At 32.9% G+C, this 25,191-nt stretch overlaps 2 protein-coding genes and 1 long non-coding RNA gene across 5 annotated transcripts in view; 1 reads left to right on the top strand and 2 right to left on the bottom strand.

The window, feature by feature from the left end:
* Positions 1-357: 357 nt before the first annotated feature.
* Positions 358-11,829, bottom strand: LOC104265696. The gene is made up of 16 exons (XM_026834483.1): positions 11,718-11,829; positions 11,397-11,482; positions 10,845-11,010; positions 10,197-10,252; positions 8,810-8,907; positions 8,357-8,471; positions 7,510-7,601; positions 7,009-7,181; positions 6,311-6,568; positions 5,818-6,000; positions 5,134-5,429; positions 4,686-4,859; positions 3,322-3,449; positions 2,923-3,013; positions 2,335-2,556; positions 358-1,794 (listed from the first exon to the last, which is right to left on the bottom strand). Exons 1-16 carry the CDS (start codon positions 11,770-11,772, stop codon positions 1,690-1,692), a joined length of 2,298 nt encoding a protein of 765 aa, XP_026690284.1. The 5' UTR covers positions 11,773-11,829; the 3' UTR covers positions 358-1,689.
* Positions 11,830-13,613: 1,784 nt separating this feature from the next.
* Positions 13,614-15,212, bottom strand: LOC113474234. Its single transcript, XR_003395895.1, has 3 exons — positions 15,071-15,212; positions 14,875-14,959; positions 13,614-14,777 (listed from the first exon to the last, which is right to left on the bottom strand). It is a non-coding gene; the product is annotated as an uncharacterized LOC113474234 (long non-coding RNA).
* Positions 15,213-15,540: 328 nt separating this feature from the next.
* The window catches only part of zf(c2h2)-27 (zinc finger protein), a 9,829-nt gene continuing 178 nt past the window's right edge, over positions 15,541-25,191 (top strand). Inside the window, exons 1-19 of one of the 3 annotated variants that reach the window (XM_026834417.1) lie at positions 15,541-15,826; positions 16,133-16,228; positions 16,669-16,765; positions 17,038-17,131; positions 17,402-17,618; positions 18,470-18,617; positions 18,944-19,108; positions 19,384-19,423; positions 19,562-19,677; positions 19,998-20,133; positions 20,669-20,739; positions 20,803-20,872; positions 21,028-21,146; positions 21,599-21,803; positions 22,138-22,340; positions 22,741-22,867; positions 23,244-23,316; positions 24,240-24,333; positions 24,766-25,178. In XM_026834417.1, the coding sequence (XP_026690218.1) occupies positions 15,743-15,826; positions 16,133-16,228; positions 16,669-16,765; positions 17,038-17,131; positions 17,402-17,618; positions 18,470-18,617; positions 18,944-19,108; positions 19,384-19,423; positions 19,562-19,677; positions 19,998-20,133; positions 20,669-20,739; positions 20,803-20,872; positions 21,028-21,146; positions 21,599-21,803; positions 22,138-22,340; positions 22,741-22,867; positions 23,244-23,316; positions 24,240-24,333; positions 24,766-25,106 (2,496 nt within the window). In that variant the 5' untranslated portion in view covers positions 15,541-15,742 and the 3' untranslated portion in view covers positions 25,107-25,178. 3 annotated transcript variants of the gene reach the window in all.

The following is a 25,191-nucleotide window of genomic DNA, read 5'->3' on the forward strand; positions in this document are numbered from 1 at the left end:
CACAAGGCTAGTAAGTGTTACAAAGTCACGGCCAACTGGATGGCGGGCCCTATTCTTAATACTGTATCTCAATATATGTTACCCTTTAAATACCACGTTTAAAGGACAATACCAAAACATGCCATATAAAACCGTTTGAATTATTCAAATTTAGTGCGTAGTTACACCAAAAATAGTAAATAAATAATAGTAAAATATATGTTTTATGTTGCTACTGTATGAATTATAAATATGGAACCAAAATAGTTGGAAATTGAAATTCCTTTGTTTCCAGTCTGTGTTTTGCAACTAACTAGAGCTTCAATGTTTTGTAATAAATTATTTTCTTGGGTGTATCTATATATAAATACGAACTTGAACACACCATACGCGCAATGCGAATTTATTGTGAAACACGCCAACCACACAAGAACGCTCAGTGTTGACCGTATGTAAAGTTGGCAGGTTTTTATACGGTCAACACTGGTAACACAATATAGGTGACGTCACAACAACTTAATTTGAAACAACAGAATTTGTTAAAAAACAATTCCTATAATTGTTACGTTATTACAGGGTGCTTTCAATCGACACTGTTAGTTCTAATTACAGCTGGTTAAACTATGACGTCATAGTGTTAATTGTGGTGCATTCTTACGTCACACAGCAAGACACACGAACACGCTGAGTTAGTTTCTATATAATACAACTACTGAGGGGCAACCTCATTCATGAAAAATGAAATCTGGTTTAGTAAGTTCCAAACTAAATATGAATGCGTGGGAATGACGTAATACGTGACGTCACGAATGTTTCGAGTAAAATAGGGAAAAATCTCAAGGTTACAAAACATTACTTCGATAACGAAGGTTTGCTACGGAGACGATAACAAAGAAGAACAAACAACGAAAATTGCTTCGGACGATTGAAGCCACGAAGATGTTTTGGCGGGGATCGAACACTCCAATTACCGCGGAAAGGCAAAATACCGCCGATCAACGACGACGGAAAAAGAAACGGAAAGAAAAACGAGTGAAAAACCACAACAAAAATACAAATCAAGTGCTATCCAAGAAAACTGCATGAATTATGTTGCCGAGTAAAAAGTATGCCACTTTCAACAACACTGTGGCCCACCGGCTAGTACTACATTACGTCATAATAGTTCATTCCGTGTTTCTGATTAAGGAAAATACTGCGATGGTGACGTAACAATACACGATCTGATACACGAATTATGAATTCCAGGTGCGCGGGCGAGGATATTTTTAGTGAGATTTTATGAAGAACAAAAAAGGCACTGTACGACAGAAAGAGGTATGAAACTCATGCAAGGGACGTACACGGTATAATAACTCATCACTCGTGTAACTAATCAGTGCTCCGTTTAAAACTATTGATTCTATGTTGGGACGACCATTAATATCAAATTAATCAAACAAATCCATCATTACAACGTAACAATTAAGTACAACGACGAGCGCTCTCTATCGCAGCTGGATGGCGGTAAATGAATTTCTATTAACAAAATAAATTCTTTCAGGATTCCCCCAATATTTATATCTTCTAATTATGTTCCGACAATTATGTCACAATGTTCAATATTACGAAGCAGCAGGTGAATCTAAGCAGGCAGTGCAGCCAAATAATTATTTTTTGTTAAATGGATTTTTTGTGTTATAAGGCAACAGAAGGAAACAGCATTTGACGTCATTGCGTTGTTGCTAGGTTACGCACGTGACCGGAAGGACGGTGAGTAGACCGAGAACGTTGCTGGCCCGCATCACCCCGACATATGGGGCAGGTACGATTTGACTGAAAAAAATTAATTATTTAGTTATGACAAAATAAGTTTGTAGTGTAGTCGTGATGGATATTCAAATGCGATTATTCAGATTGTTTACTGTGGTATTTTTTGGTCTTTTCACATTCGGCTTGAGGAATGTGATATATATAGTAGGGTGGGGGAAGACGGGACACTTTTGGCACATAAAATCCAAATATCTTGAGCGTGTTTAAACAGTTAACAACGGTCTATGGGAGTTGTGAGGATACGGTTCAAAAGTTCTTTGTTTACGACCAAATGGGACAAGAAAATGGAATGAAAAGGTATCCCATTTTCCACCACCCCACTATAAATAAATTATGAAGCCATCTAGAAAACAATATATCTTCTGTACATTACATAAAAATTAAAAAAATGGGTTGATTTTATCTCCTAAACTACCAATTAAAAACGAACATGCATCTACGTCAAACACCTAAAACTAAATAAGAGGTTTAAAAATGAATTTAAATAATAAATATATTTCCAGGTTCCAAACCCTAAAAAATGGTTTAGGTGTCTAGACTTACTCTTAGCCAGCGGTCGACACATTTTGCGTGAAATTCATGTTTGCACGGCAACACACGAAGCAGCTGCTTGGGTTCCCACTCCGACATACACACAACACATATTGGTTGATCCGGACTCGATAAACCAGGTTTGAATCGATATGAAGTAAGCTGGTCAATCCTTGGTTTGGATAATCCTTGTGGCTTCACTTCACCCAATCTCTCAGCCAGGTTGATCAAAGCCTTAACACGGTATTATTCCAATTATTTGAAACAAATATATTAATTACAGCTGAGATATTCCCTTTTAATCATTCTTCTCATTATTGGAAAAGGGGTTTGGGTTTTTATTTGGGATTATTTTACTCAAAATAAAGCTTATAAAAAAATTTCATTATGTTGCCTTATATTTAAATATTACAATTATAACATTTATTTTGTGGTTCTATTTTATAAGCAAGAGGTCTTAATGCCTTAATCCCAAGTCACACAACATGTCTTGCAACAGGACCTCAACCATACATAATAGAATAAAGTGCTATGTCAATGCCTGCCAAAACTAGCTAGCTCATGTTAACTCATTGTGATTAAGAAAGTTGTCATTGTTACCTCATAGTTGGTTGGGTCAACATCTTCGTCCAATGCCAGCAGAGGCCGAAAGGTCATGAAAGGGTTAAACATGAAACCTGGGAGGGTGGGGCTAAAGGGAAAACACCCAGTTAAGGTAAGTGATCAATAATAAGTTAAGTGAACAACAAATATGTGATCTAATTTAAGAAAAGTTTAATTTGTTAAATACTTTTTAACATTTTTAGGACTTTTTAAACTTTTTTGGGTAAAACTTTAATTATCTAGGTCTGTTTGAGGCAGAATAAATTTTAAAACTTATATTATAATATTGTTTATGCAAAAATGTTTACATAACTTAAAACAATTAGTGAATAGGTAAGCCTTTTTCATGGAACATAACTTGAGTAATACTATTAATACATTACAAATGTAACTTACAGTGGGAAAGCAAGGAATTGTGGTAATGGTGGAATCACTTGTGGTACGTTCCATGGTGACATCACAATAGGATGTGAATGCAATGATGGAGCGTGCACAGCGCTCGATGCTGCACCCCGGTGACCATTCTATATAGAAATATTATGTAAAGTTTCCCGTAATATTAACCTATGCATGCACACATAATGTTAATTTCATTATAATATGATGTAACTTAAACAACAAATCCAATTTTAACCCATTGTACACAATATTGCCATGAAAAATATAATTAGACAAGTGTAAGCCAACAATCAAAATATCAGTTGACGGGACAGAAAAATTGTGCCGATTGTAGTACTTTACCAGACATTAAACAACTCGTTGCCAAAAAGCTATAGCGCATGCGTCGAATAAAATATATAACTGATGTAATTAGCTGTTTTCGCTTTTTATAAATGAGCGCCATATTACATATTGGGGAATAAGCCTCTTTGTTAAAAGGATAAAGCATACAAACAAGTTTAAGAACCACTGATATAGACCGTGTACATAGCTACAGGTTTAATTTAATTAATACAGGCAGCAGGGTTTTTAATGTTAATTAGTTGTAGCTGTATAAAGATATATTAAAAAGTAAACATTAACTTAATGTGACTATTGAAACATGAAGTGAGTGATTATTGTGATTAAGACAGTCAGCCCTACTTTATAATTTCAAGTCATGCATAAACCTGACAAAACCCAAAATAACATTAATTATTTAGTTGACAGCTTTAACAAAGAAATGGGTGGGACTCATTAACCACTTTAGACATATGTTTGCAATTTGCATATTACAGTTGCTGGCAAACTATGGCCCGCTGTGCCAAATCTAATCCCAAAGCTTGTGCCAAAAAATGGCAATAAAACTTAGTTTATAAACTCCCTTTATCAGTAGCAGACATCTAAAGCGCGATTGTGAAACTAACTACCCCAATACTGCTGCATTTTAACAATTTGAACCAGTGTGAATTCATTGTTTTTTTTGATAATATAATAGCATGGGCGGTCACTGGTGCCTATAGATGTCTGTCATTGCCATTAACCTACTAGTGTGTACCTATTATTCGGGACATTTCTTAATAATCAACAACAAAATTTAACAACTTTTTCTACTTCCAGCATATTAATCTTCAGGCGTCGTCGCAAAGTGGTTCACGTGCCTGCCTTTCACCCAGAGGGGTTCAAGTGACATATATGGTAACTCCTAAGCTGGCACAAGGTGTATGAACATCCTATTATAATGTCTGTCTTTTCCGGCAAAGCGAGGATAAAGTAAGTCACATTCAATTAGGTTTGTAACACCATTCACAGTGAGTTTGTGACATTATGAAACACATTACCTGTGCTGAGTGACCATCAACTGAATAATCGTGATGATACAGCGCTGGTACTGCCGGCATGAATGTGGTTGGCATGGCAACTGCCCGAGGTGGCTGAGCAGCCCCACCTACTGGTACAGCGTCTTCGTTTATTCGAGGATGTTCAGCTTGTAAGTTACCAGGGTATGGGATGGGCTGAATCAATAGGAGTGTTTTAGAACTTCATTTAATTTGGCCTTACCAACCACAGTATGCTTGGTCAAGGTAACAAATATACTGGCAAACAAACAGTAAGTTATTGTTTTTGTATTAACTCTTGAGATGTAGATCTAAACTGGTTTGGTAAAAATGGCATCAAAGAAATAAAGTAAAAATTTTAAAACATAAATACATGTCCTTCAAAAAGTCAGAGGTAAGCTACCAATACACTTTCTAAGGGGAAAAGGTTATTCTCAAATTGTAAACTTACCATTTGCCGATTCCTGATATAATGAGCTCGTGATGCATCACCGTAGGTGAACACATGATGTGGGTAAGTTGATTGACCCACAGGTACCGTGCGCTGTCGGGAGGGTAACCCCCCACACTGACCCTCTCTGTACAGGATGTTGCCACGGTAACCGAACAACTGGGGCGGAACCGGTTGGGTTGAGCTAATTGGTCGATTTTGACCGGATATGGTTGGGAGAGGGTAGATGGCTCTCTGGTTCCCCCCGATGGTTGAAACAAGATGATCAACGTGAGTTGGTCGTGTTGAGTTCAAATCTGTTTTAAAAAGGACAATGGAAACGCTATTTATTTCAAAACATCAAAAAGAAACAAATATCAATGAATGGATATAAAATGTGTGGATGTTTGATTTGAAAACTTGTTTTAAACACAACATATTGCCTGCAGTAACTACAGATGTACTTATAATTGAGTAAAAGCTAAAGCAAACATCACATATTGACCCAGTTAGATAGATGGGGAATTTTAACCTAACAAACATACACTTTATGAAGTTATATTTGACCAATCCTAAAGAAATTGTTTTAGTTTTAGTAATAATTCAGCTAAATCTGACCTATGTACCAATACCCCCAGAAATCAGAATGCTGTGATAAATTGGCCATTACCAAAACAGGTAATAATATGATTATGTGCATCTTACGTGGGTGTGTGGTGGGCCTTGATATTGGTACAGTTGGAAATGGAAGATGGTTGGTTGGATATATATGATGCATATCATGGTAGGGGTAAGGTGCAATGTGTTGTGGTTGTTGTGGTGGTGGCTGTAGGTTCATAGGTGGTCGAGTACATGTGGATAACACTGGTGCTGTTTGGGTGGGGAAAGCTGGAAGGGTTGGTGGGTTTATTAGTTAGGTTTTTTACATACATGATAATGATACATCTAGGAGTTCAGCAAATTGGGAGAGAAAAACATTTATTGGCAATCCCCAATGCTTGGCTTGATAAGATAAATTTGTGACCTTTTTATACCAAAGATAAATAGAGACCCACATGCCAAAACCAGTATATTTTTACCATATCTCATTTGAAAAAATTCTGCTACCTTTACCATTTTCGAAAAACAAATTTTTGGGCATTGAACTACAAGGCTTTAACCTACACCAACAAATACAGAATAAGAAACAAAGACTTACCCACAACCCTTGGGGGTATGGAGCATGGCCCTGGGTGGGTACGGGGGTTCCCGCTGTAGCCATGGTATGGTACCGTTGTCATGGTAACAGGCACAGAGATGGGGAGTGCGCTCGTATATTGCATCCTGTCCATACCAATCACCACTGGGTGTCGATGGTGAGTTGAATCGTATCGTCTCGGATTGGTCGGTGGTTGTTGTGGCAACTGTGTATTGGTGCGTGACCGCTCGTAACCATGGTTACTGTAGCTGTGCTCGACTGGAATAAAAGACAATATGTTGTAAATACCAAACTTAAGAGGTGGGGTGATTTTATACTATGTGGGTGGTCCTTATCGAGGTCCTAGCATAGGGTTAAGGCTTTGGACTCTTATCCCAAGATTGCTAATGTACGTCCATGTCATTGCATGAGCCCACTCTGACCTCAATTCCGAATCTTTTGGTGCGCCTTGCCCAAGGTTCACTACTTTTCCTACTAGGATACCTACCCTATACATTATTGTGCCGGTTTAGTAGGACTCAAATTTCCCAAATTGCCCCAAGATCTCAAACATGTAGGATATATAGTACATTGTAATATAATAAAGTTATTAACCGTACTTTAAAATATATTTAACTATTTTATGCAAACAAACACAAAATGTCCTATTTACTATGCAATAGATGGCTTAAAAGTATAATAAATATGAAAATAGTTACTTGAGTTTTCATCCAACAACATCGCTTCACCAACACTGGGGTTCATACACTGAGGGGGAACCCCCTCGTTTAAGCTCGAAATGAAATCTTCCACATTCATTGGGGAATCCCCACGAGGAACAGGGGTATTTCGCCCAATCTCATCGTTTGACGCGACAGGAATGTCGTAATTTCTGTAAAAATTTATAAAAAAATGACCTAACTTAAACCATTTGGTACTATTGATACACTATCTATTCTATGTTTATATTTTTTCTTTATTATTCATTCATGTTACAAATAAAATCAGAAATTAACATGTTATAAGATTAATCAGACTAATAGTAATTATCCTACCTAAAGTTTACGACGCTTTACACCTTTATTTAAACAAATGTTATCGCTTTGAACACAAGTTCACACGACAATTTTCGCAACAACACAATGTAGTTCCATCACAGAATTTAAGCTTATGTTCAACCAATTTACGATAATAGTTTATCTCACAACGTGACATAGTACCTGTGCCCGTCGTTAATTGTATGTGTGATGTCATAATTATCCAATCCAGGTGGTTCGTAATATGAGGAATGCGGTGTCGTCAGATCTAAGTTCTGCAAATTAACAGAAAATGTTTGAATTTTTCACACTCATGTTATTACTAAGAACAAGGTGTGTGTATAAATATACATTACACAATGCCTCGTGTAAAAGGGACACTGACGAAACAAGGTGTAACAACACTACATACATAGCTGGTGTATGAGAACACCAATATTTTAACTTCACAATGAGTACGAGGTTAACCATGAATACACCATGGTATTTTCAGAGTAAAAAGTCACCAATCTTATAACCAGTAAACAAGATGATAGGCAGCAAGTTTTGCTTCACTGAGGGTGGATGACAATAATGATGGAAAAAATGTGACATATTAATCAACAACAACACTTGTGCTAATCGAAACGTGTGGTCCACATTGTAAATTACAACAAGGATATGTTTCCAAAGCCGTCAATGATAGTACACATGCGTAATACGTCAGCATATAACGAAATACTTTGATAATTAAAACTTGTTTTTTTAATAATTGATATGACGTCATGATTAGAATTTGGATAAATGAACTTAAAACAACAAAGAAATATTTTTTTTCTTTTTACTTTAGCTGAAAGTGGCGGCCACCATATTAGGTCAGTTGGTGGGGGGCCATACCACGTGTTGGGATGTTATACCATATGGTCATACCACCCCAACACCCTATGACTTATGGCACCCATAAACAAGATAATGCACATGAGGTATATGAAGAGATTAATACATTCTGGACTGATACATTCAGAATAAACAACTAGTCAGGTATTCTCACATTGGGTGATGATGTCACATGGTGAATTGAATCGACCAATGAAAAATGTTCTCCATCACTTCCTGTGATTGTTGGTTGTTGAGAAACTCGCTTTTTTAACGTGGAAACTCGACGTCTGGGAAAATAATTTTTGTCAGTTGGGAATTAGGTGATTCAACAATAAAATTGTGTTAAATATATTACAAATTGGTTTTAATGTAGCACCAAGTTTTGAATTTTGATATAGTATAATTGTTTGTAATTTTATAAATAATGTAAAATATTAGAAGTTCTATTAACATTTTGTTTTTGTATAAAAAATAAATCTATATTGTACCTTAATTATGGGAAAGGCAATGTCAATAGAGAGTTATACAACTGTGCTTATTGTGAAATGGTGTCACACACTGACGTAGTGTTGTAGTAAGGAAATGACCACACATAAACAAACATTTGTTATTCTGAGAGACTTACCTCAAATGATCTTGTTCTATTGGTCGACTGTTGCCATGGTAACCGGGTAATTCATTACATGATGACGTACGAAGTCTTTTTCTTGTTGGACTGTCAGACTATATAAAAAAAACAAATAAATTAATACAAACAGAACAGTGGACACTCTTTCTGAAATAGCGAAACTCAAATTTAGTGAAGAAACAAGTTTGTGACCAACACCCAAGAATTGGAAAAAAGCTTTAATTAAAAGCCTTTCAAATGCGTTTGCTTTTTCTTCAAATGCGTTTTTTCAACAACCCAATGTAATAAAATGATATTTATTTTGTCTCTTCGGTTACAATAATGAAGAACAAAAGAGTTGACAAAAGCGAAAAGACGGGTAGTAACGGTTATTGGTAAAAAAAGGAAGAAATAATGTTTTGGATAAAAGTCGTGACCGTTACAAGTAATACATCCATCCATAGTTATGAGTATCATCGCTTTACACATTAGACATATTGCTTTTAAACTTTATCAATTACATGATTGATTGCTTAATCATTTACTTTGTTAAGCAGTTACGTTAAAGCTATTGTTTAGGATGATATAACATTTGTTGGTAAATTTTTATACAAAATAAATTGTTTGGCCTAAACTCATTTTGTCTAATTATATTACTTCAAAGTTTTAAAACTAAAGCAACAAACTCTTAGATTCTAGTGTAGTAGTGTGTTTAATTGACACATAGAGGAAATGTATCAAATATCCTACATTGATATATAAAATAGTACAGCACTAGTCAGAATACTTTGCTTATAAAAAGCCCATTTTACTGGTGTGTCATTTCTTCAAGAATGGCTTAATAATATAACACAGTGATACGCTATGACCTAAGTTGGATTTTATGAGGCCAGCTTCTATTTGGTTATCAATGATTTATCTTCATAAAGCTTAATACAATCACTTCAGGAGTGGGTAAACAAAATAAGTTTTTATAAAAGTGAAGTGGCTTAGATATTCCCATGAGAATACTAAAGCACTGGTTGACATACTTATCAACCATACTGGGAAGAAAAGTGTTTATTTAAGTTGAGGGGCAGAGTTCTGACCTACTTATGAATTACTATTTCATGTTAGGACTCTACTTTTGGGCTCAGAGAATGAATATGCGTCTTATCTTATATTTTCCGCTTTATAGACAAAAGGGATGCTTGTGCAAAACATTCGAAAAATTTTGTATTAGTTATACATTGGGTAGTACATGTAACTGAACATTACCACATCAATTTTCTTAATAAACCACATTTAAGCAAAGGCGACATAGCAATTACTGCAGTACATTATAATCTTATTGGTAAGCCAGGTTTTACATCCCAAGTTTAAAATCTTGACTGGGAACAGCAGAGCTTATAAATAATGAACTAACCTTCCTTGGTGCAACACAAGGTGTAGGAGAAGCTCGAATTGCTTCAACTTCCATTTCTGTTGTAAAATATTCAACCATTTATATTAAACACAATAAAATAACTGTTTATTTGTACAAAAAAAAACAAATTTATTTTTAATAAATAAGCCTATAGTTGAATACTATACAGAAATGTGTTTAAACTAGATATAAAATCCTTTATTAAACAAAGTTACAGACCAATTGCATAAAGATAATTTAATAGTGATGTGCCATTGAAACTACAGTCGAACTAGACTAAACCATTTTTTAATAAGTTGTCTGTTGGTCAAAAAAAGAAACTAAAAAATGAAATTACTTTAGTAAGCCTATTCTATTATTTTCCTTAAACTTAACATGCGTTAGATAGATATTGGTAGTCAATAGCCTTGGAAGTGCCAAGTACACTATAATCGTATACACATGTTAAATATTTACGTCATAATAGTGATTGACATGTTTACAATTTTACCTAAAGAAGCTTGAAAAAAAAGTAAAAAATGAAAACAGGTTTAATGTTTGCAATCAAGTAAGGATTGTCACGTAAGCAATAAATACTTTGAAAAACGAAATATCCTTTCAAACTTTCACCTCACAAGGTATTGAATTGTAGTATTTAAATCTACCTACCTGTTGCTGTCATTAATCTACGTCGGGGGAATTCCCTTGTATCGAACCCCGCAGCAAGATGTGAAGAATGGGGTTGACCCATGGCACCAGGTGGCGATAGATGGCCATCAGTCGGGAGTTGAAAAAAGGAATCAGAATGACGAGTGAAGTAAATGGAATCGTCATACTGGTGTATAGAAATTTCTTGGTAAAAAGGTTATACAGTATCATAAGTATCTAAAAAGATGACATTGTGTAAAGTCTGTGACGCTGTGTGAGTAATCATATACACACTGCAATACACAGTGTACCTCAGTAGGCTGCCATTTCAATACAGGCTGGTTTATTTACATATCACAGCAAACAATGACTTTGTTGTTATCACATACAAATATATTCAATAGTTAGATCTTTGCTACTTTTCCATTTTTAATTTAATACTTTTAGAAAACTTCTCTTTTGACAATATAAATTTTATACAGATTAAAAAAAAACTATATTAATTTCCAAGTATTAATATATAAATTTTCCAAGTAATAATTTGGGTTGAACACATCCCTACACCATACCCACTTGTTCATATGTTTGTGAACATCCCTTTGACATTTCAACCGAACATTGTGTAACATGTGTGCTTGATATTGTTCGACTTACTGCATCTAGAGAAAGTTTTATACAAACAAATTAATTTGGAAATAATTTTTTAACTACTAATATTGAGAAAACGGTCCATCATATTTATTGTTTATTATTTTTTCAAATTAATCACCATGTGTATACTTGGTAACATAAACAGGACCAACGTATCAGATTGTTAAATGAACCTTTTTAACATTGGCGAAACAATACATTTTTAACAAATATGTTGTTATTTTTAATTTCTCTCATATTTACCTGAGTTGGACAGGTGGTTTGTGTGCTCTTTTGTTGGTCCTGTAGCCACCGGCATACTTGCATGAAACAACAATTTGAGCAGAAGTGCCCAGTATTAACCTACCACCACTATAACCATTCGGAAAACATAAGAATACATTAAAACGTATGAAAACATAACATTAACATATAAGAAATGTAAAAGCTCCCAAATAAATTAGGCTTAAATGTTTGGCACCACATCAAAATTGAAAACTGTGAGCAGTTACTGCTATTCAAATAAAGAAAATTATCAGGTTTGTTAAAAGGTAATAAACATAAATGCTTTATAATTTAAATTTTAAGCAAAACGTGCTTTGAAAAGATACAATATCAACAGTTACACAAAAAGAGTACAACATTTAAAAACATTTAACAGTTACAAAAAACAAAACCAGCATGTTTTTTTCTAACGTTGTGGTAAACTATTAATATATATATAACATATTAAAACAACAAACATGCAAAGTGTGACCTAAGGTTTGTACTTCAGTGCTTTAGAACTATATACTACTTAAGTACTTAATAACCAGGCATTTTAAACCTATATATTGACTATATGATGTTATATCATGGAAATTCCTTTCTTGGGGAATTCACAACATTAAAAAATTAGCGTAATTCGCTTGTTTAAAGAACCTAAATGTTATCAAAAATACCACTGCTATATATTTAAAATATATTCGTTTCATACACCTAATGGCGATTGTTAGACTATCAATTAAATGTGAATTAATAAAAATTCCCATGCTGATTATTAACATCATATTAGTGATTAACGGTTGAACACATTCATTCTTTAGCCTGCCTAACCTCAACAACAGGTTTAATGTTTGTGATCGAGAAAAATACTTTGTAGATGAACATGACGAACTAAAATTTTAACATTTTTAATATGTGTCTTCTGAAGCGCGCCTTATAGTTTTAATTAAGCTAGTAGAAAAACGTTGCAGAGCACTGCATTAACTTACGAGTGACACAAAAACTCTTTTGTCTCGGAAAGTATTACAATTTGCCATATGCACATTGAGTTGCTTAATTTTACAAAAATACATCATGCCCAAAATGCTATAGCCTAACTATAGATCTTCTAAAGCTATAATATTTTCCCATAATGAAGATATTAATGTAGTTTAATGACTAAGTTTACCGGAACAAAGCGGATGCTACAACCATAAAATATGTTACAATGATATTTACATTAGAGGGTATTGATAACATTAAAAATTACTTTTAAATATAAGCTTATAATACAACTAACACGTAAACTCTGACACGTCTGAAAAATTGGGTCATACCATGTGCTAATTATGCTCTTATATATCGTCTTTAGTCTGAATAAAGTGTCAAACTTTCTCATTCTTAAAACACAGACTTTCAGTGAATAATTCAGACGTGGTAATTGTTACATCTTAGTTATTAAAACAAAACTAGAACTTTTGTTGTACAACTAAAAACAAGCAAATTACGAAACGAAAGACTTACGCACATCACTTTTGTAAACAAAACTTTCGTTCCTCGATGTCCAAAACCAGAACAAAGCTTATTTTTTTCAACCAGCAGATGGCGCGATAAACTTTTTATTATTCGGGTAACAATAAGAAAAGCATATCGCACTCTTCGTAATTAACAAGTTTGTCAACTGGCGCATAGAAGTATGAAATGTATGTATTAAAAATTACACAAACGGTATACACCTTTATGTTTACACTTTTAGAAAACAAAAAATATTTTCGATCATGATAGGATCACCTGATAAGATGGCGGCCGTTTGTCTATCAAAATCTGTTTTTGCCTCTCTCTCTCTCTGTTAGGTGTGGCGTAAATAAGTTTCTCGTGTTCATTAAACTGCTACTAATAAAATTCAGTATAACTATAAACTGTACGTTTACATAAAAACGCATTCACAGATTTAAGCAAGGATGACCAATACCACAAATCTGTTCTACCCCAAATACAAAAAACACACATTTTACATTAGTATTGTGTATGTTATATTATATATTGTGACCTTTATACACAGCATGTGGTATGTATAATATTACATGCATAGGCAGGTTAATACAGATGTATATAATGAATATATGTGATGTTGTGCAGCTAATGGACGAATGATTAATGTGCATGATATTGCTGGATATATAGGGATTAATAATGTGCTCAAGACACATCCCTCGTTAGTCCACCATGTTACCACCCACTTCAAGGTTGATATGTACAAGTGTTCTTGAATTAAATCGGGTGGAATGATGAACTACGAGGGTAATACTGCAATTTGCGGAACCAACTGCTACATATACAATTAGTAATAAACATAATTATGAATATAAAAAAGCATATACAAGGGAAGTGCTATGTCATGAATAGATTGTTGTAAGGGTGACTGAGAATTAAAAAAAAAAATTAGGACATCAAATAGTTTCGGCATATGATAAACTAAGTATTCGGTTTTTATAAAAACTTTATCAAAAACTAAACACCAAAATTTGCATTACTTTTTTGCGGATTATACAAGTACCGTATATAGAAGAAAAACTATACATTATATTCAAGTATTATTCCTAAGAACAATTTTGGTCGCTCCAGCTTGTTAGTTAGTTTGAGGTTAATAAAGGATATAGATTGTTTACATTGGTGCTGGTGTCTAAGTTTATATAGACTTGTGGGGAGAAAAACATGTTTTTTAAACTTTTAAAGGAATATACATAGAATGTTCCCAAAAATACAGTTAAATACTCCAAATATAATAGTGGCATTTGTCATGTGAATAATAGTGCTGTCATGGGTATGTTAGCAATCTAATTTATACTACTAACAAGCTAATACTGCAAGAGCTTGGTAATAGGAAGGCAGGATACATTAGGATGCATGGTGACTCGCTGTGATGAATTGAGAAGCATATTTACACTGGAAATATTTACATACATTGTAAAGCTCAAATGGTCTTCAATGCTAAAAGTGATTTTATCTTTAGCTTTGTTAAGAAAAAAAAAATATTAATAATGAAGACCAAATTCTTTGATGGTTCATGTCATTGGAAGACTGTGGAATAAAACGTAGTTTAGTAAAAAGTAATATAGACAAGACACTGTTGACACGGCCAATATGAATGCAGCAAAAAAAAGAAATTATAACTTACTGTAACTTTTTAGGTGGAAACTTTCTAAAATTCAGTTAGTTGTGCAGAAAGAGACGTTATTGATTCATCCTGATGAACAAGCAATCTGGAAAATAGAAGTTATAATTAATGAAAATAAAATAGTTTACTTTTTAAACCATCTTGGAAAGATTTATAAAATAAGTATATATAGAAATAATAACAAATCTTGACCTACCTTTGGACAGGCATCTTGACTTTAGTGTTTTTTTCATTTAAATAAAGTTTGGGATCCTGTGTTTCACAAGTTTATAGTACATTATAAGACATGCCCTATGCTGCATATAAAATACAATTGAGTTCACATACCGACAATAACTGCAATCAAACTTTCGCCAATGAAATCTTGTTCGAACAGGAATTCTAAAAGTGTTTTTTGCAGTTGGTCAAAAGAAAGAAAAACGGCGTTATCATCACAAAAATGCTTACTTTAACATTTGAGTTTGGTGTAACTATTTAAGCAGTGTTTTTCACTCACGTTTTAAACTGGGATCGTTAAATTATTTCTAGCTTTTTTTACAACAAATATCACTATTACAATTGCATGTGTTGTATGAATCTTTAAATTATATACACAATTATGAATTGCACATTCAAATGAGAAGTTAAAGTGCCTTTTTCTTTTCAAGATTTAAATAGTCAGCCATAAGAATTTTTGATTTCATAATTGTTTGTTATCGTGCGGATGAGATTTTGTACGCGGATATGTAAAATGATTTAGAGACGTAACAAAAATCCGGTTACCTCCACAATACTCAGTGCACTAGTTGTGGCTCGGCCTTACCCCACCCAAACTTACCTTTCCCTTTACGGACGATTGAAAGTACTATACGTGAAAGAGTTTTTAAGCATGGAAGAAAGCAAAAAATATGAAACACACAACACCAAGCAAGACATTAACATTTGGATGAATGGTTTTCAATCAGACAAAGAAGTAAATTTGTATTCTTTTTACCTTAATTTATGTTTTATAAATGTGAAAGGGCCTTCCGCCTGTGCCTTAGTGCCTATAGCCTACTATTATATTAACATAGCCTTATGTAATCTGCTAACCCCGTACAACCTGTAACTACCAACCTCTGACGCTTTTCACCAATCAAATCTGTAACGAACAGGGAATTCTTGTGCCAACATGTTTCAACATAATTGATGTATAGTCCACTTGTTCTTATAACTAATTTGTACCATTTTTAAAATATTCTATATCATTTGAATGATTGTACCTTCTGCAATTCTTAAGATGAATTTCAACACATCTGAAGATAAAATGATTCAAATTACATTACTACAACCTGAGGGGAAGCTTCCTACCTTTGACGGTATTTTATTTGATGAGGTGGGTAACGTAGGGTATCTATTTCTTTGACCGTAGCAGATTTTTGCACCATGATGGGATGTATGAAATTCCCCTGAAGCAGTGGTAGTTCATAATATGAACTACTTTTATTAAATATTTGGTAATTTTGAGACAGATTGCTTTTGCACAAAGGATATTGTTTTTACAACTATTTTGTGTGGAATTTCTGACTGAAATAATTTTTAAGTTGGTTTTGCTCAATTTTTTCTATGTACTGAATCTTGGCCTTTATAGTATATACTAACCAGCAGGTATTATATTGGCACTTGTCATGCCAGTCAAGTGCAGTTTGCACACACTATCAACTTATGGTAAAACTTGCATTGGTAGTGTAATATAGAAAGTAAGTTAATTTTATTAAGGTTTTTGTACACTTGTTAGTTGTTACAATGTATAAAACATGGTTCTTTTTGTTGCAGCCAACTAACAACGATAACTCCAGCACATGTTTGAAGCAGCAGAAGGACCTTGATATGAAAGGAACAGATTTTGAGATTCAGTGTATTTTAAATGCAGGTCTGTTTAAAGTATATATCTATATATTATATGCTGAGTTTTAATTTTAACATAGCAATTTAATTAGATATATATATATATAAAATATATGTTTTGGTGGAAATGGAAATTTAAATTTATCAATTTGTTAGTTTTAGTTAATAGCCTATAACATAAAATAGCTACACATACTGGTTTATTTCTAATAATAATGTATATATACAGCTTTAAAATAAACCCATAATACAAAGCAGGCAGTTTTAACTGTTTTTAAGATGATTTACAAATATTAGATGACCGTCCCTCCTCCAACCCTCTTCAACAAGAACTTCAAACAACCCATGATGTATCAAAAGGAAAATGTAAAAACGAAGTAAAAAATCAAAGGTCTATAAATGTGATTGTTAATCTCTAATAAATTGCTTTAATTCATTGTAAAGAATGTTTCGCTTGTTAAATAGGCTGCTGTATAAATTGCTATAACGAAATTTTTTACGACAATTTTTTTTCAATTTGTCGATTTGTAAGAAAAGACTGTATCTGTACCTTATACTATCTTATAAAACTTTGTTTCGATTCTTTAAAAAAAATATATATAATTATTTACAATTTAAACATCTTTGTTCTAATGTAATACAATGTTTGCCCATTCTATAGGCAAGTATCAAACTTAGCAAAATCGAGCGATCCCAAGGTCTTCCCATGCATTAGGAAGGAATGGTTCACCAACCAACTTAACATAGATAAGTTGAACATAATCGAGCAATCAAAGGAGATAGACACATCCACGCTTGCTGCAGACATGAGGGCATATTTACGAAGTGTCAATATTTCTTTGGATAACTTTGCAAAGAATTATTTACTGCGGTCACAGGTATACTTTTAATATTATAATTATAAATATTTTAAATTGCATTTGCTTATGATGTAAAATCATGTATTGACATGTTTATTTATTCTTAGTTAATTATCTTCTATGTATTTATAATTTATATCTGTGTTGAGATTCAGTATACCAACACCAAGACTGACAGACTAATTTAAACCTGTTTTTTTTTTTTTGCGCAATGATAAGAAACATCAAGACATGAATCATAACTGTCTTCTAACGCTGCCAAAGTGTGCAGATTTTGTATTCTGCACCCTGCATATTGCATTATAGAAGTTTTAAGCTGTTTTCAAGTAATTTTGATTGTTTCTTAAAAAAATAAGTAGCCCATTGCAGTGCTCTTCAACCGGTGTGCACGGTGCACCCTAGAGTGTACCAAAATATTCCAGGGGTGCACCAGTGCAAAGGGATATACAAGGGTGCATTACAAATTTTAACAATTTTTAGCAATAACATTTAGGTTTAAGCATTTGTAACAAATTTACCCTCTTTCCCATAGTTTTTTTTTATATGAATTATATATCTTGCATCACTGGGATTTGCAAAACGTCATTAGTTTTACGTTAAAGCAATCAGGGGTGCATAAGTTCGTCGCAACAATTTTTGGTGTTCACCAACTCAAAAAAGGTTGAAGAGTACTGGCCTATTGCACTAATTCACACATATAAATCTAAATTAAATTAGGACAAAAGGTGAAATAATATTTTTCCAGGAGCCTGCTGAAACTTCAATTTATGTGCTGGACTGATGTCACAATTTTTCATTCTTTTACATTTTTAAAAATATTTCATGTAATTCAACAATGTGTATTATTAACATTTTATCTCATCTTACAGGGAACACTCAGTGATTTATTGAACCATCCCAAACCATGGCATGGTCTATCATCTCGTGGAAGGGATATTTACATGAAGATGATTGAATTTCTATCAGCTGAAAACTTGAATGAGTTGGTTGCTGTGTTAAAGCAAGCTACAGTTGCAGGTTTGTATTTTGGTTAAATGGAAAATTATTTCCGACTGCTATCATAAAAATATACTTCATTAATGATGTGCTGGTAAAGTTTAGTACTTTACAAAAATGTTGTAAGAAATAATAAAATAATAATTAGTATCAATAGTATGTACATACAAGAGTTAGCACTTTATTCTTATGGCAGTGTTTAAAAAAAAAAACACAATTTGTAATTTGGAGCAAAAAGTAATAACAAAAGGTCATCGACTTTATATATAGCCTAAAATAAATTATATATATATCAAAATAAGGTACTAGCAACCTAAACCTATAACCAATATAAATATCTATTACAGTACGTCCTGGTCCTGCCATACAGAACATACCAAGTGACGTAATGGATTTATTAAAAGAAGGAAAGATGCCAACCCAACCAAGGATAGTGGAGGTTGCTGCTCAGTTTAATATTCATGTGGAATATTTACAACAATATTGTGAGGAACAAAGTAATAAACAACTTGGTAATTATTGCTCCCCCTTTTTTTATGTTTGTTTTAAAGTACTAAAGTACCTTGTTTTTATATGGCTATATATAGTAATAGTATCTATATATTTGTGTAATTTTTTAGTATTGTGTGACTGTTTAATTACTGTGTTGTAAGTCTTTTCAGTATATTATTCAGTCCATTTATTTGTTTACAGTAAGCTTGTTTAGAACATATTTTTAAAGTTTTAAACAACAGTGTTTGATGCACACTTTATACATCTACACTCTACATAATGAATATTTTTTCAGCTCTTAAGAAAGACAAAGAACATGGTACAAAAACTAAACAGTAAGTCGTAATTTTATAGTTGAGTACAAAGAAAAGTTTAATTTTGATCCGCCAATTTTAGTTTCCTAAGAAAAAAATGTTTGTTCCTTTTTAGATGGGAATATTCTATTAGCATTAATTAATTAAATGTTTATTCAGCTCCACTGAACTAATGGAAACCGGTAATAATATAAAACATCGTCGACATAAAGATAAAAGAATCTGCCCCCAACTTAATTGTGGAGTTGTACTTGGGTCAAAAGTTGCATTGGATAGTAAGTTGGTTGATAATATGCTGGTCACATAGTCCAATATTTGGCATTTGCTGCTACACTGGTATCTTGGTAGTATTGTGTTTGCTAACAATTGTATCTTGCTAGTATCGTCTTTGGAGTTTTTTGTGTTTGTATGTATTGTATATAATATATGTCATGTTTTTCACTGATATTTTTAAACCAAATGACTGAACTAGTAAAGTTTGAGCTAGGGTTTTGTTTAACTGTTGGTAGAGACATATATTACTATTCCAATCACACACTTATTGCACTTTTCCATATATTTATAATTACAACTCAACATTCCCTTTGAATTTCAGATCATATGCTTACACATACAGGGGAACGTCCGTTTAAATGTGAAATATGTGGAAAAGGGTTTACCACGCACTCTAATGTTTTATCACACCAAAGAAGACACAATAATTCAAATTCATCAAATAAAATCAGTAAAAGGTTTTTTCTATGGCTTCGTTAATTCAACTAAAACATGTTTTTTATATATATAATTCAATAAATGTCTGTAAGTGCCATACGACACATACATATCCGCAATAGTAGCAGTACCAAGCTTTAAACACCGCCATTTCTTTCTGATTCAGCACTCTAACCATAGTTCAAGGGGTATACCTGCAGACTTACTCTCTGGATCTGTTTTGTAGCATACATTGTATTATATTTTGCACAACATACATCATTTTTTACATTTTTACGGCAATTGCTCCAGTCCAGTAGTCACAAATGGGTTGTCCAAATTAAAAGCCACACATAGTAAATAAAAATCACCTAAAAAAACAATCACCCACAAAGTAACATGCTTGGTAACTCCTAAGCTGGAACGAGGTGTATGAAACAGAACACCAGTGTTTAACAACTGTTGTTTTCCAGCCACACAAGGATAAAGTAAGTTACATTCAGTCATTCAAAGACTTGTTTATCATTACAAACTTATGCTTTTTCTAATTGAAACATTTGCTCTAATTTATCGCAGAGCAAGAAAGGTAGCAATGATGCAAGATGTGACAGATATTGATGACTCTGAGGTTGAATCAACTGAAATTTGTAAGTAAAATTATTTGTTTTTGATGTTACATCACTATTTATTCATGTGAAAAATATATTCAGCAAAATCTGCACCAAGCAACAAAGAAAGTTGTGATTTGGATGTCAAGCCAAGTGCGCCAAGTGCCATCATGTAAGTTTGGGTGGATGATTTGTGAATGATTAGATCATATGAGACTGTGATGTATGTGGATCATATCATATGAATGTGAGCATAATGATATTATTAAGTTTCATATCTCAATAATTTTAATTAATAAGTTTACTTTATATCATGATAATTTTTAGCATTGATTATGAAGAATATTCAGAGTTCGATACAAAATTATCGGAATCAACTCAACTTACATCATATTGTTGCCCGTTGTGCAAGAAATCAAGTTTTAAATCACTTTCCTCTCTAACAGGTTTGTTGTGTTTTTTCATCTAATGGTAATTTATTGTAATAACTCTCTATCTATCTCTTTCTCTATGCATCTGGGTTTTTATCGTTTTTTTTTCTTTCTAATATTTAGCAATAATAATACATATAGCAGGGTGGGGGAAGATGGAACACCTTTTCATTCTATTTTCTCATCCCATTGGGTAGTAAACAAGAAACATTCAAAGAATTATAAAACCTTTTTCTCATGACCCCCATAGATCGCTGTTAATTCTTTAAAACATGATCAGAACATTTATATATTATGTGCTAAAGGTGTCCCATCTTTCTCCACAGTACTATAGTTTTTTGGTATTTGAAAATATGCATATGTGGCACTGTGGCTCTGTGATTGGAGCTAAGCAAGCACGAGGAAAATAACGAAACACCCATGTTGTAACAATTGTTGTTAAATCTGTGTTCAATGAAATTATTCAGCTCATGTTCGACGACACAACGCAAAGCAGCCGTATGTTTGTGATGTTTGTGGAAAAAGATTCAACAGTAAGTTCAACGCAACAAGACACGAACGAACGCACACGGGTGTTAAGCCATTCAAATGTCCAATTTGTCCGAGTAGATTTACTGAAGCAGGTTCCATTACTGCTCATTTACGAACACACACTGGAGAAAAACCTTTTCAGTGAGTTATAAAAAATCTTTTTACATATTATTAATTTTCTTTTTTTTTATAATTTGGTATTTACAGTATTCTTTGTAGTTTTTGAGCAGTTTTCAAGCAACATTTAAGAAAAAAAATTAAAATATAATATTTTAAGACGTATTAAAAGTTGTTTAAATAAAAAAAAAACCAGAAAACATGATAGATTATTAACTATATTTTTCTTCTCAATTCCTAAGTCTCAACAGAATTTTTTAACAAATTTATGTAAATGAAGGATTGAAAATATGTGGATTACAGCAAGAAACAATGAGTAGTAAACTAAACTGAGTAATTTTATCATTTATTTACACAGATGTCAATTTTGTGGAAAAAGTTTCAGCCAGAAGGGTCCATTACAAACCCACTTATTACTTCATAATGGAAGTCGACCTTACTTGTGCGAAATATGTGGAAAATCATTCAACCAGAAAACGAACCTTAAAGCTCACGAAGCGCGACATAGTGGATTGAAACATCACGCATGCACAGTTTGCGCAATGTCATTTCAATATAAAAGTAAGTTTACTTTAATTGAACTTTATGAGTAGTGGGATTCCTGCAGAGCTTAAGCACCAATATGTTGTAGTTGTAAATTTAATCTACATAAAATTTGTAACAAAAATGCATAACTTAAAAAATTAGCCAAATATATTGTAAGATGATTTTTAATTTTTTAACTTATTTTCATCATCAAAATTTGGTACATAATCAATTTACAGAATCATTAAATAGAACAACAGTTTATTTGCAATTAAACAAGGGAATACCACCTAAATATTACCAACTGTTTGTGGTTCTACTACAATCCTTTTGCACCACACAATAGGAATACCTCATTATTTAAAAATGATCTAAAAAGCTAGTCTTTATAATTGTGTAATAAACGCACACGTTTGTTAAACTTATTATATTGCAGGTGATTTACATCGTCATATGTTAAAACACAGTGGTGATCGACCTTACCAATGTAGATTATGTTCATTCACTTTCACTAGGTTGCAATATCTCAGGGACCACATGCACAAAATACATGATGAACTAAGGTATGCCAGCTCTTGTCTTATGGTTATACTTGACAACATCAAATAGGGAATATTTACAATTTCCCATCCCAATTCAGCTGGATTGTGTTATGAACCTTAGTATTTTTGTTTTAATTTGATTAAATCAGACATGGAAAAACTGAGACCCATTTACTGTATATTTTAGCATGTGAAGATGTTATTCAAATCAGTATTGGATCTATCAAATTTGGTTTTCAATGCTTATTTCTTTTTCAGTTTTTCATTGTAGTCAGTCACTTTTCACTAACAACCGCAGCTGTAAGCCTGTAACATGCTGTGGTAATACTACGCATTAATTTTAGTTAAAACCAAATTCCGTTTATAATCATTCGACCTTTTTTATTTTAATGATCAGCTTAAAATCTGATGATGAAGATGAGTTGAAATGTGATGAAGACAAAGATGGTTTTGATGTGATGGAACATCAGGTATGTCTGGTTTTTAATTGAAAATAATTTAATCTTTGTAATAAACCTCCTTGAGGGTTACTAATTGCAGTATATTTATAAATTATGAAATCCTAAAGCACATTTTTTTTGTTAAGAATAGGCACTGTTTAATTTATAAAAAAAATATGTTCCAGTTGTTTTATTTGCAATATATACTGTTTAGAAATAAAAGTAATAAAATTTTGCTTATCATAACCCAAATTTTGTTTACACTTTTAATAAGTAAAGAAGATCAAATTACTCAAATTAATGAAGAAAAGAACTTATTTAATTACATTATACACATCTAACTATTAACATAATAAGCATTAATTATTTTAACATAAGGGCATTATGTCAATTCATAAAATGACATCCTAGTATTAGGTTTTCTATATGCCAGGAAGCCAATTGTCTGCTGAGTGCATTGAAAGATCAATCAAAATTTTTTAATCCATTACCAATAAATGATATACCTTAGCACAAAATTATGATAATCAAAATATTTATAAAGCAACAAGGGGAGTTGGCGGCTATTCACCAGTAACTAAAATCGGCATGAAAAAAAAACTACCTTTGTATTAATGAATAAGCTTTACTACATATGTTATTATTTATATTGTAATAAATATGTATAGTAGGATGGGGGAAGTTGGGACACTTTTTAATTCTATTTTCTTGCTTCATTTGGTAGTAAACAAAGAAAATTCAATGAATTATAAAACCTTATCCTTACGACTGCCATAGATCATTGTTAATTGTTTAAACCACGATTAGGATATGTGCTAAAGGTGTCCCATCTTCCCCCACCTTACTATATTTTGATACAGACAGAAATCTTTAGCATAGTTATGATCTAAAACACTAACACACATGTGTAATGTTATGGATTTTTTACCAAGTATGCAAACTATATATTTTAGCACCCTGATAGTAACTTGGAAGAGCTACCTGTATTATCTACCAATGATGGAGCGTCAAATAATCCAATTTCAACAACAAGTTACATTATGGAAGGTTAGGTTATTTCTTATTGTTGTTTTTATCCACTAAGTTACAATTGTGGTAACTCCTAAGTGGGTACAAGGTGTATGATTATGACTTCCATTGCCCAGTTACGCAAAGATAAAAGTTACAGTCATTTATTAACAATGTGTGGTTTAAAATGATGAAATGCTTAAATCAACAAGTCGTCTACAGTATGTTGTAAGCGGACATGGTTTCAATACTAAAGATTTTGGATCACAAAACTAAACCTGAAGTTCTCTCTGTTGTATTTGTTATTACATTAAGAGATGGACTACAAACTGAACCTACCAGAAGCTTGATACCTATTTTAAGTTGAAATCTAGGTTCTAGCAACAAATTTCATTAAGTTTAGTTCGCTGTTAACTTATACTTCTGAAAACTCTGGTTTTATATAACTTAATAAGTATTTTCTATTTCCAGTTAACCCGACAAACAGCGATGATAAATTGGACAGCAGTGACTGCATATCCTCATGTTTAACATCTATATCAAGTGCAATGGCTAATGATAACGATCCATCTTTATCTTCATCGAATATCAACACATCTAATGACACCATGCATGCTGTGGCTATAATGACAGACCATGGTCTTATGTTTACCAACAATACAACTGTTGATCTGCTTGAACTGAGCAAGTTAGACAATGATGTAGAAGTTAATCGCTCTGATCACTCCGACATACAATCAGTGTTCGTTACCCCAACAAATGATGAGACTCGTTATGTTGTGGTTAATATTAGCAGGGAAAATTTTTTATAATATGTTTTTTGTTTGAAGCCAATTTACATGGTCTTTTGGTGCGCTGGTCAGTAAATTGCTTTCGTTTAGTAATATGCTAATGCTG

This window comes from Ciona intestinalis, chromosome 5 (genome assembly GCF_000224145.3).
Source record: "Ciona intestinalis chromosome 5, KH, whole genome shotgun sequence".
Lineage (NCBI taxonomy): Eukaryota > Metazoa > Chordata > Ascidiacea > Phlebobranchia > Cionidae > Ciona > Ciona intestinalis.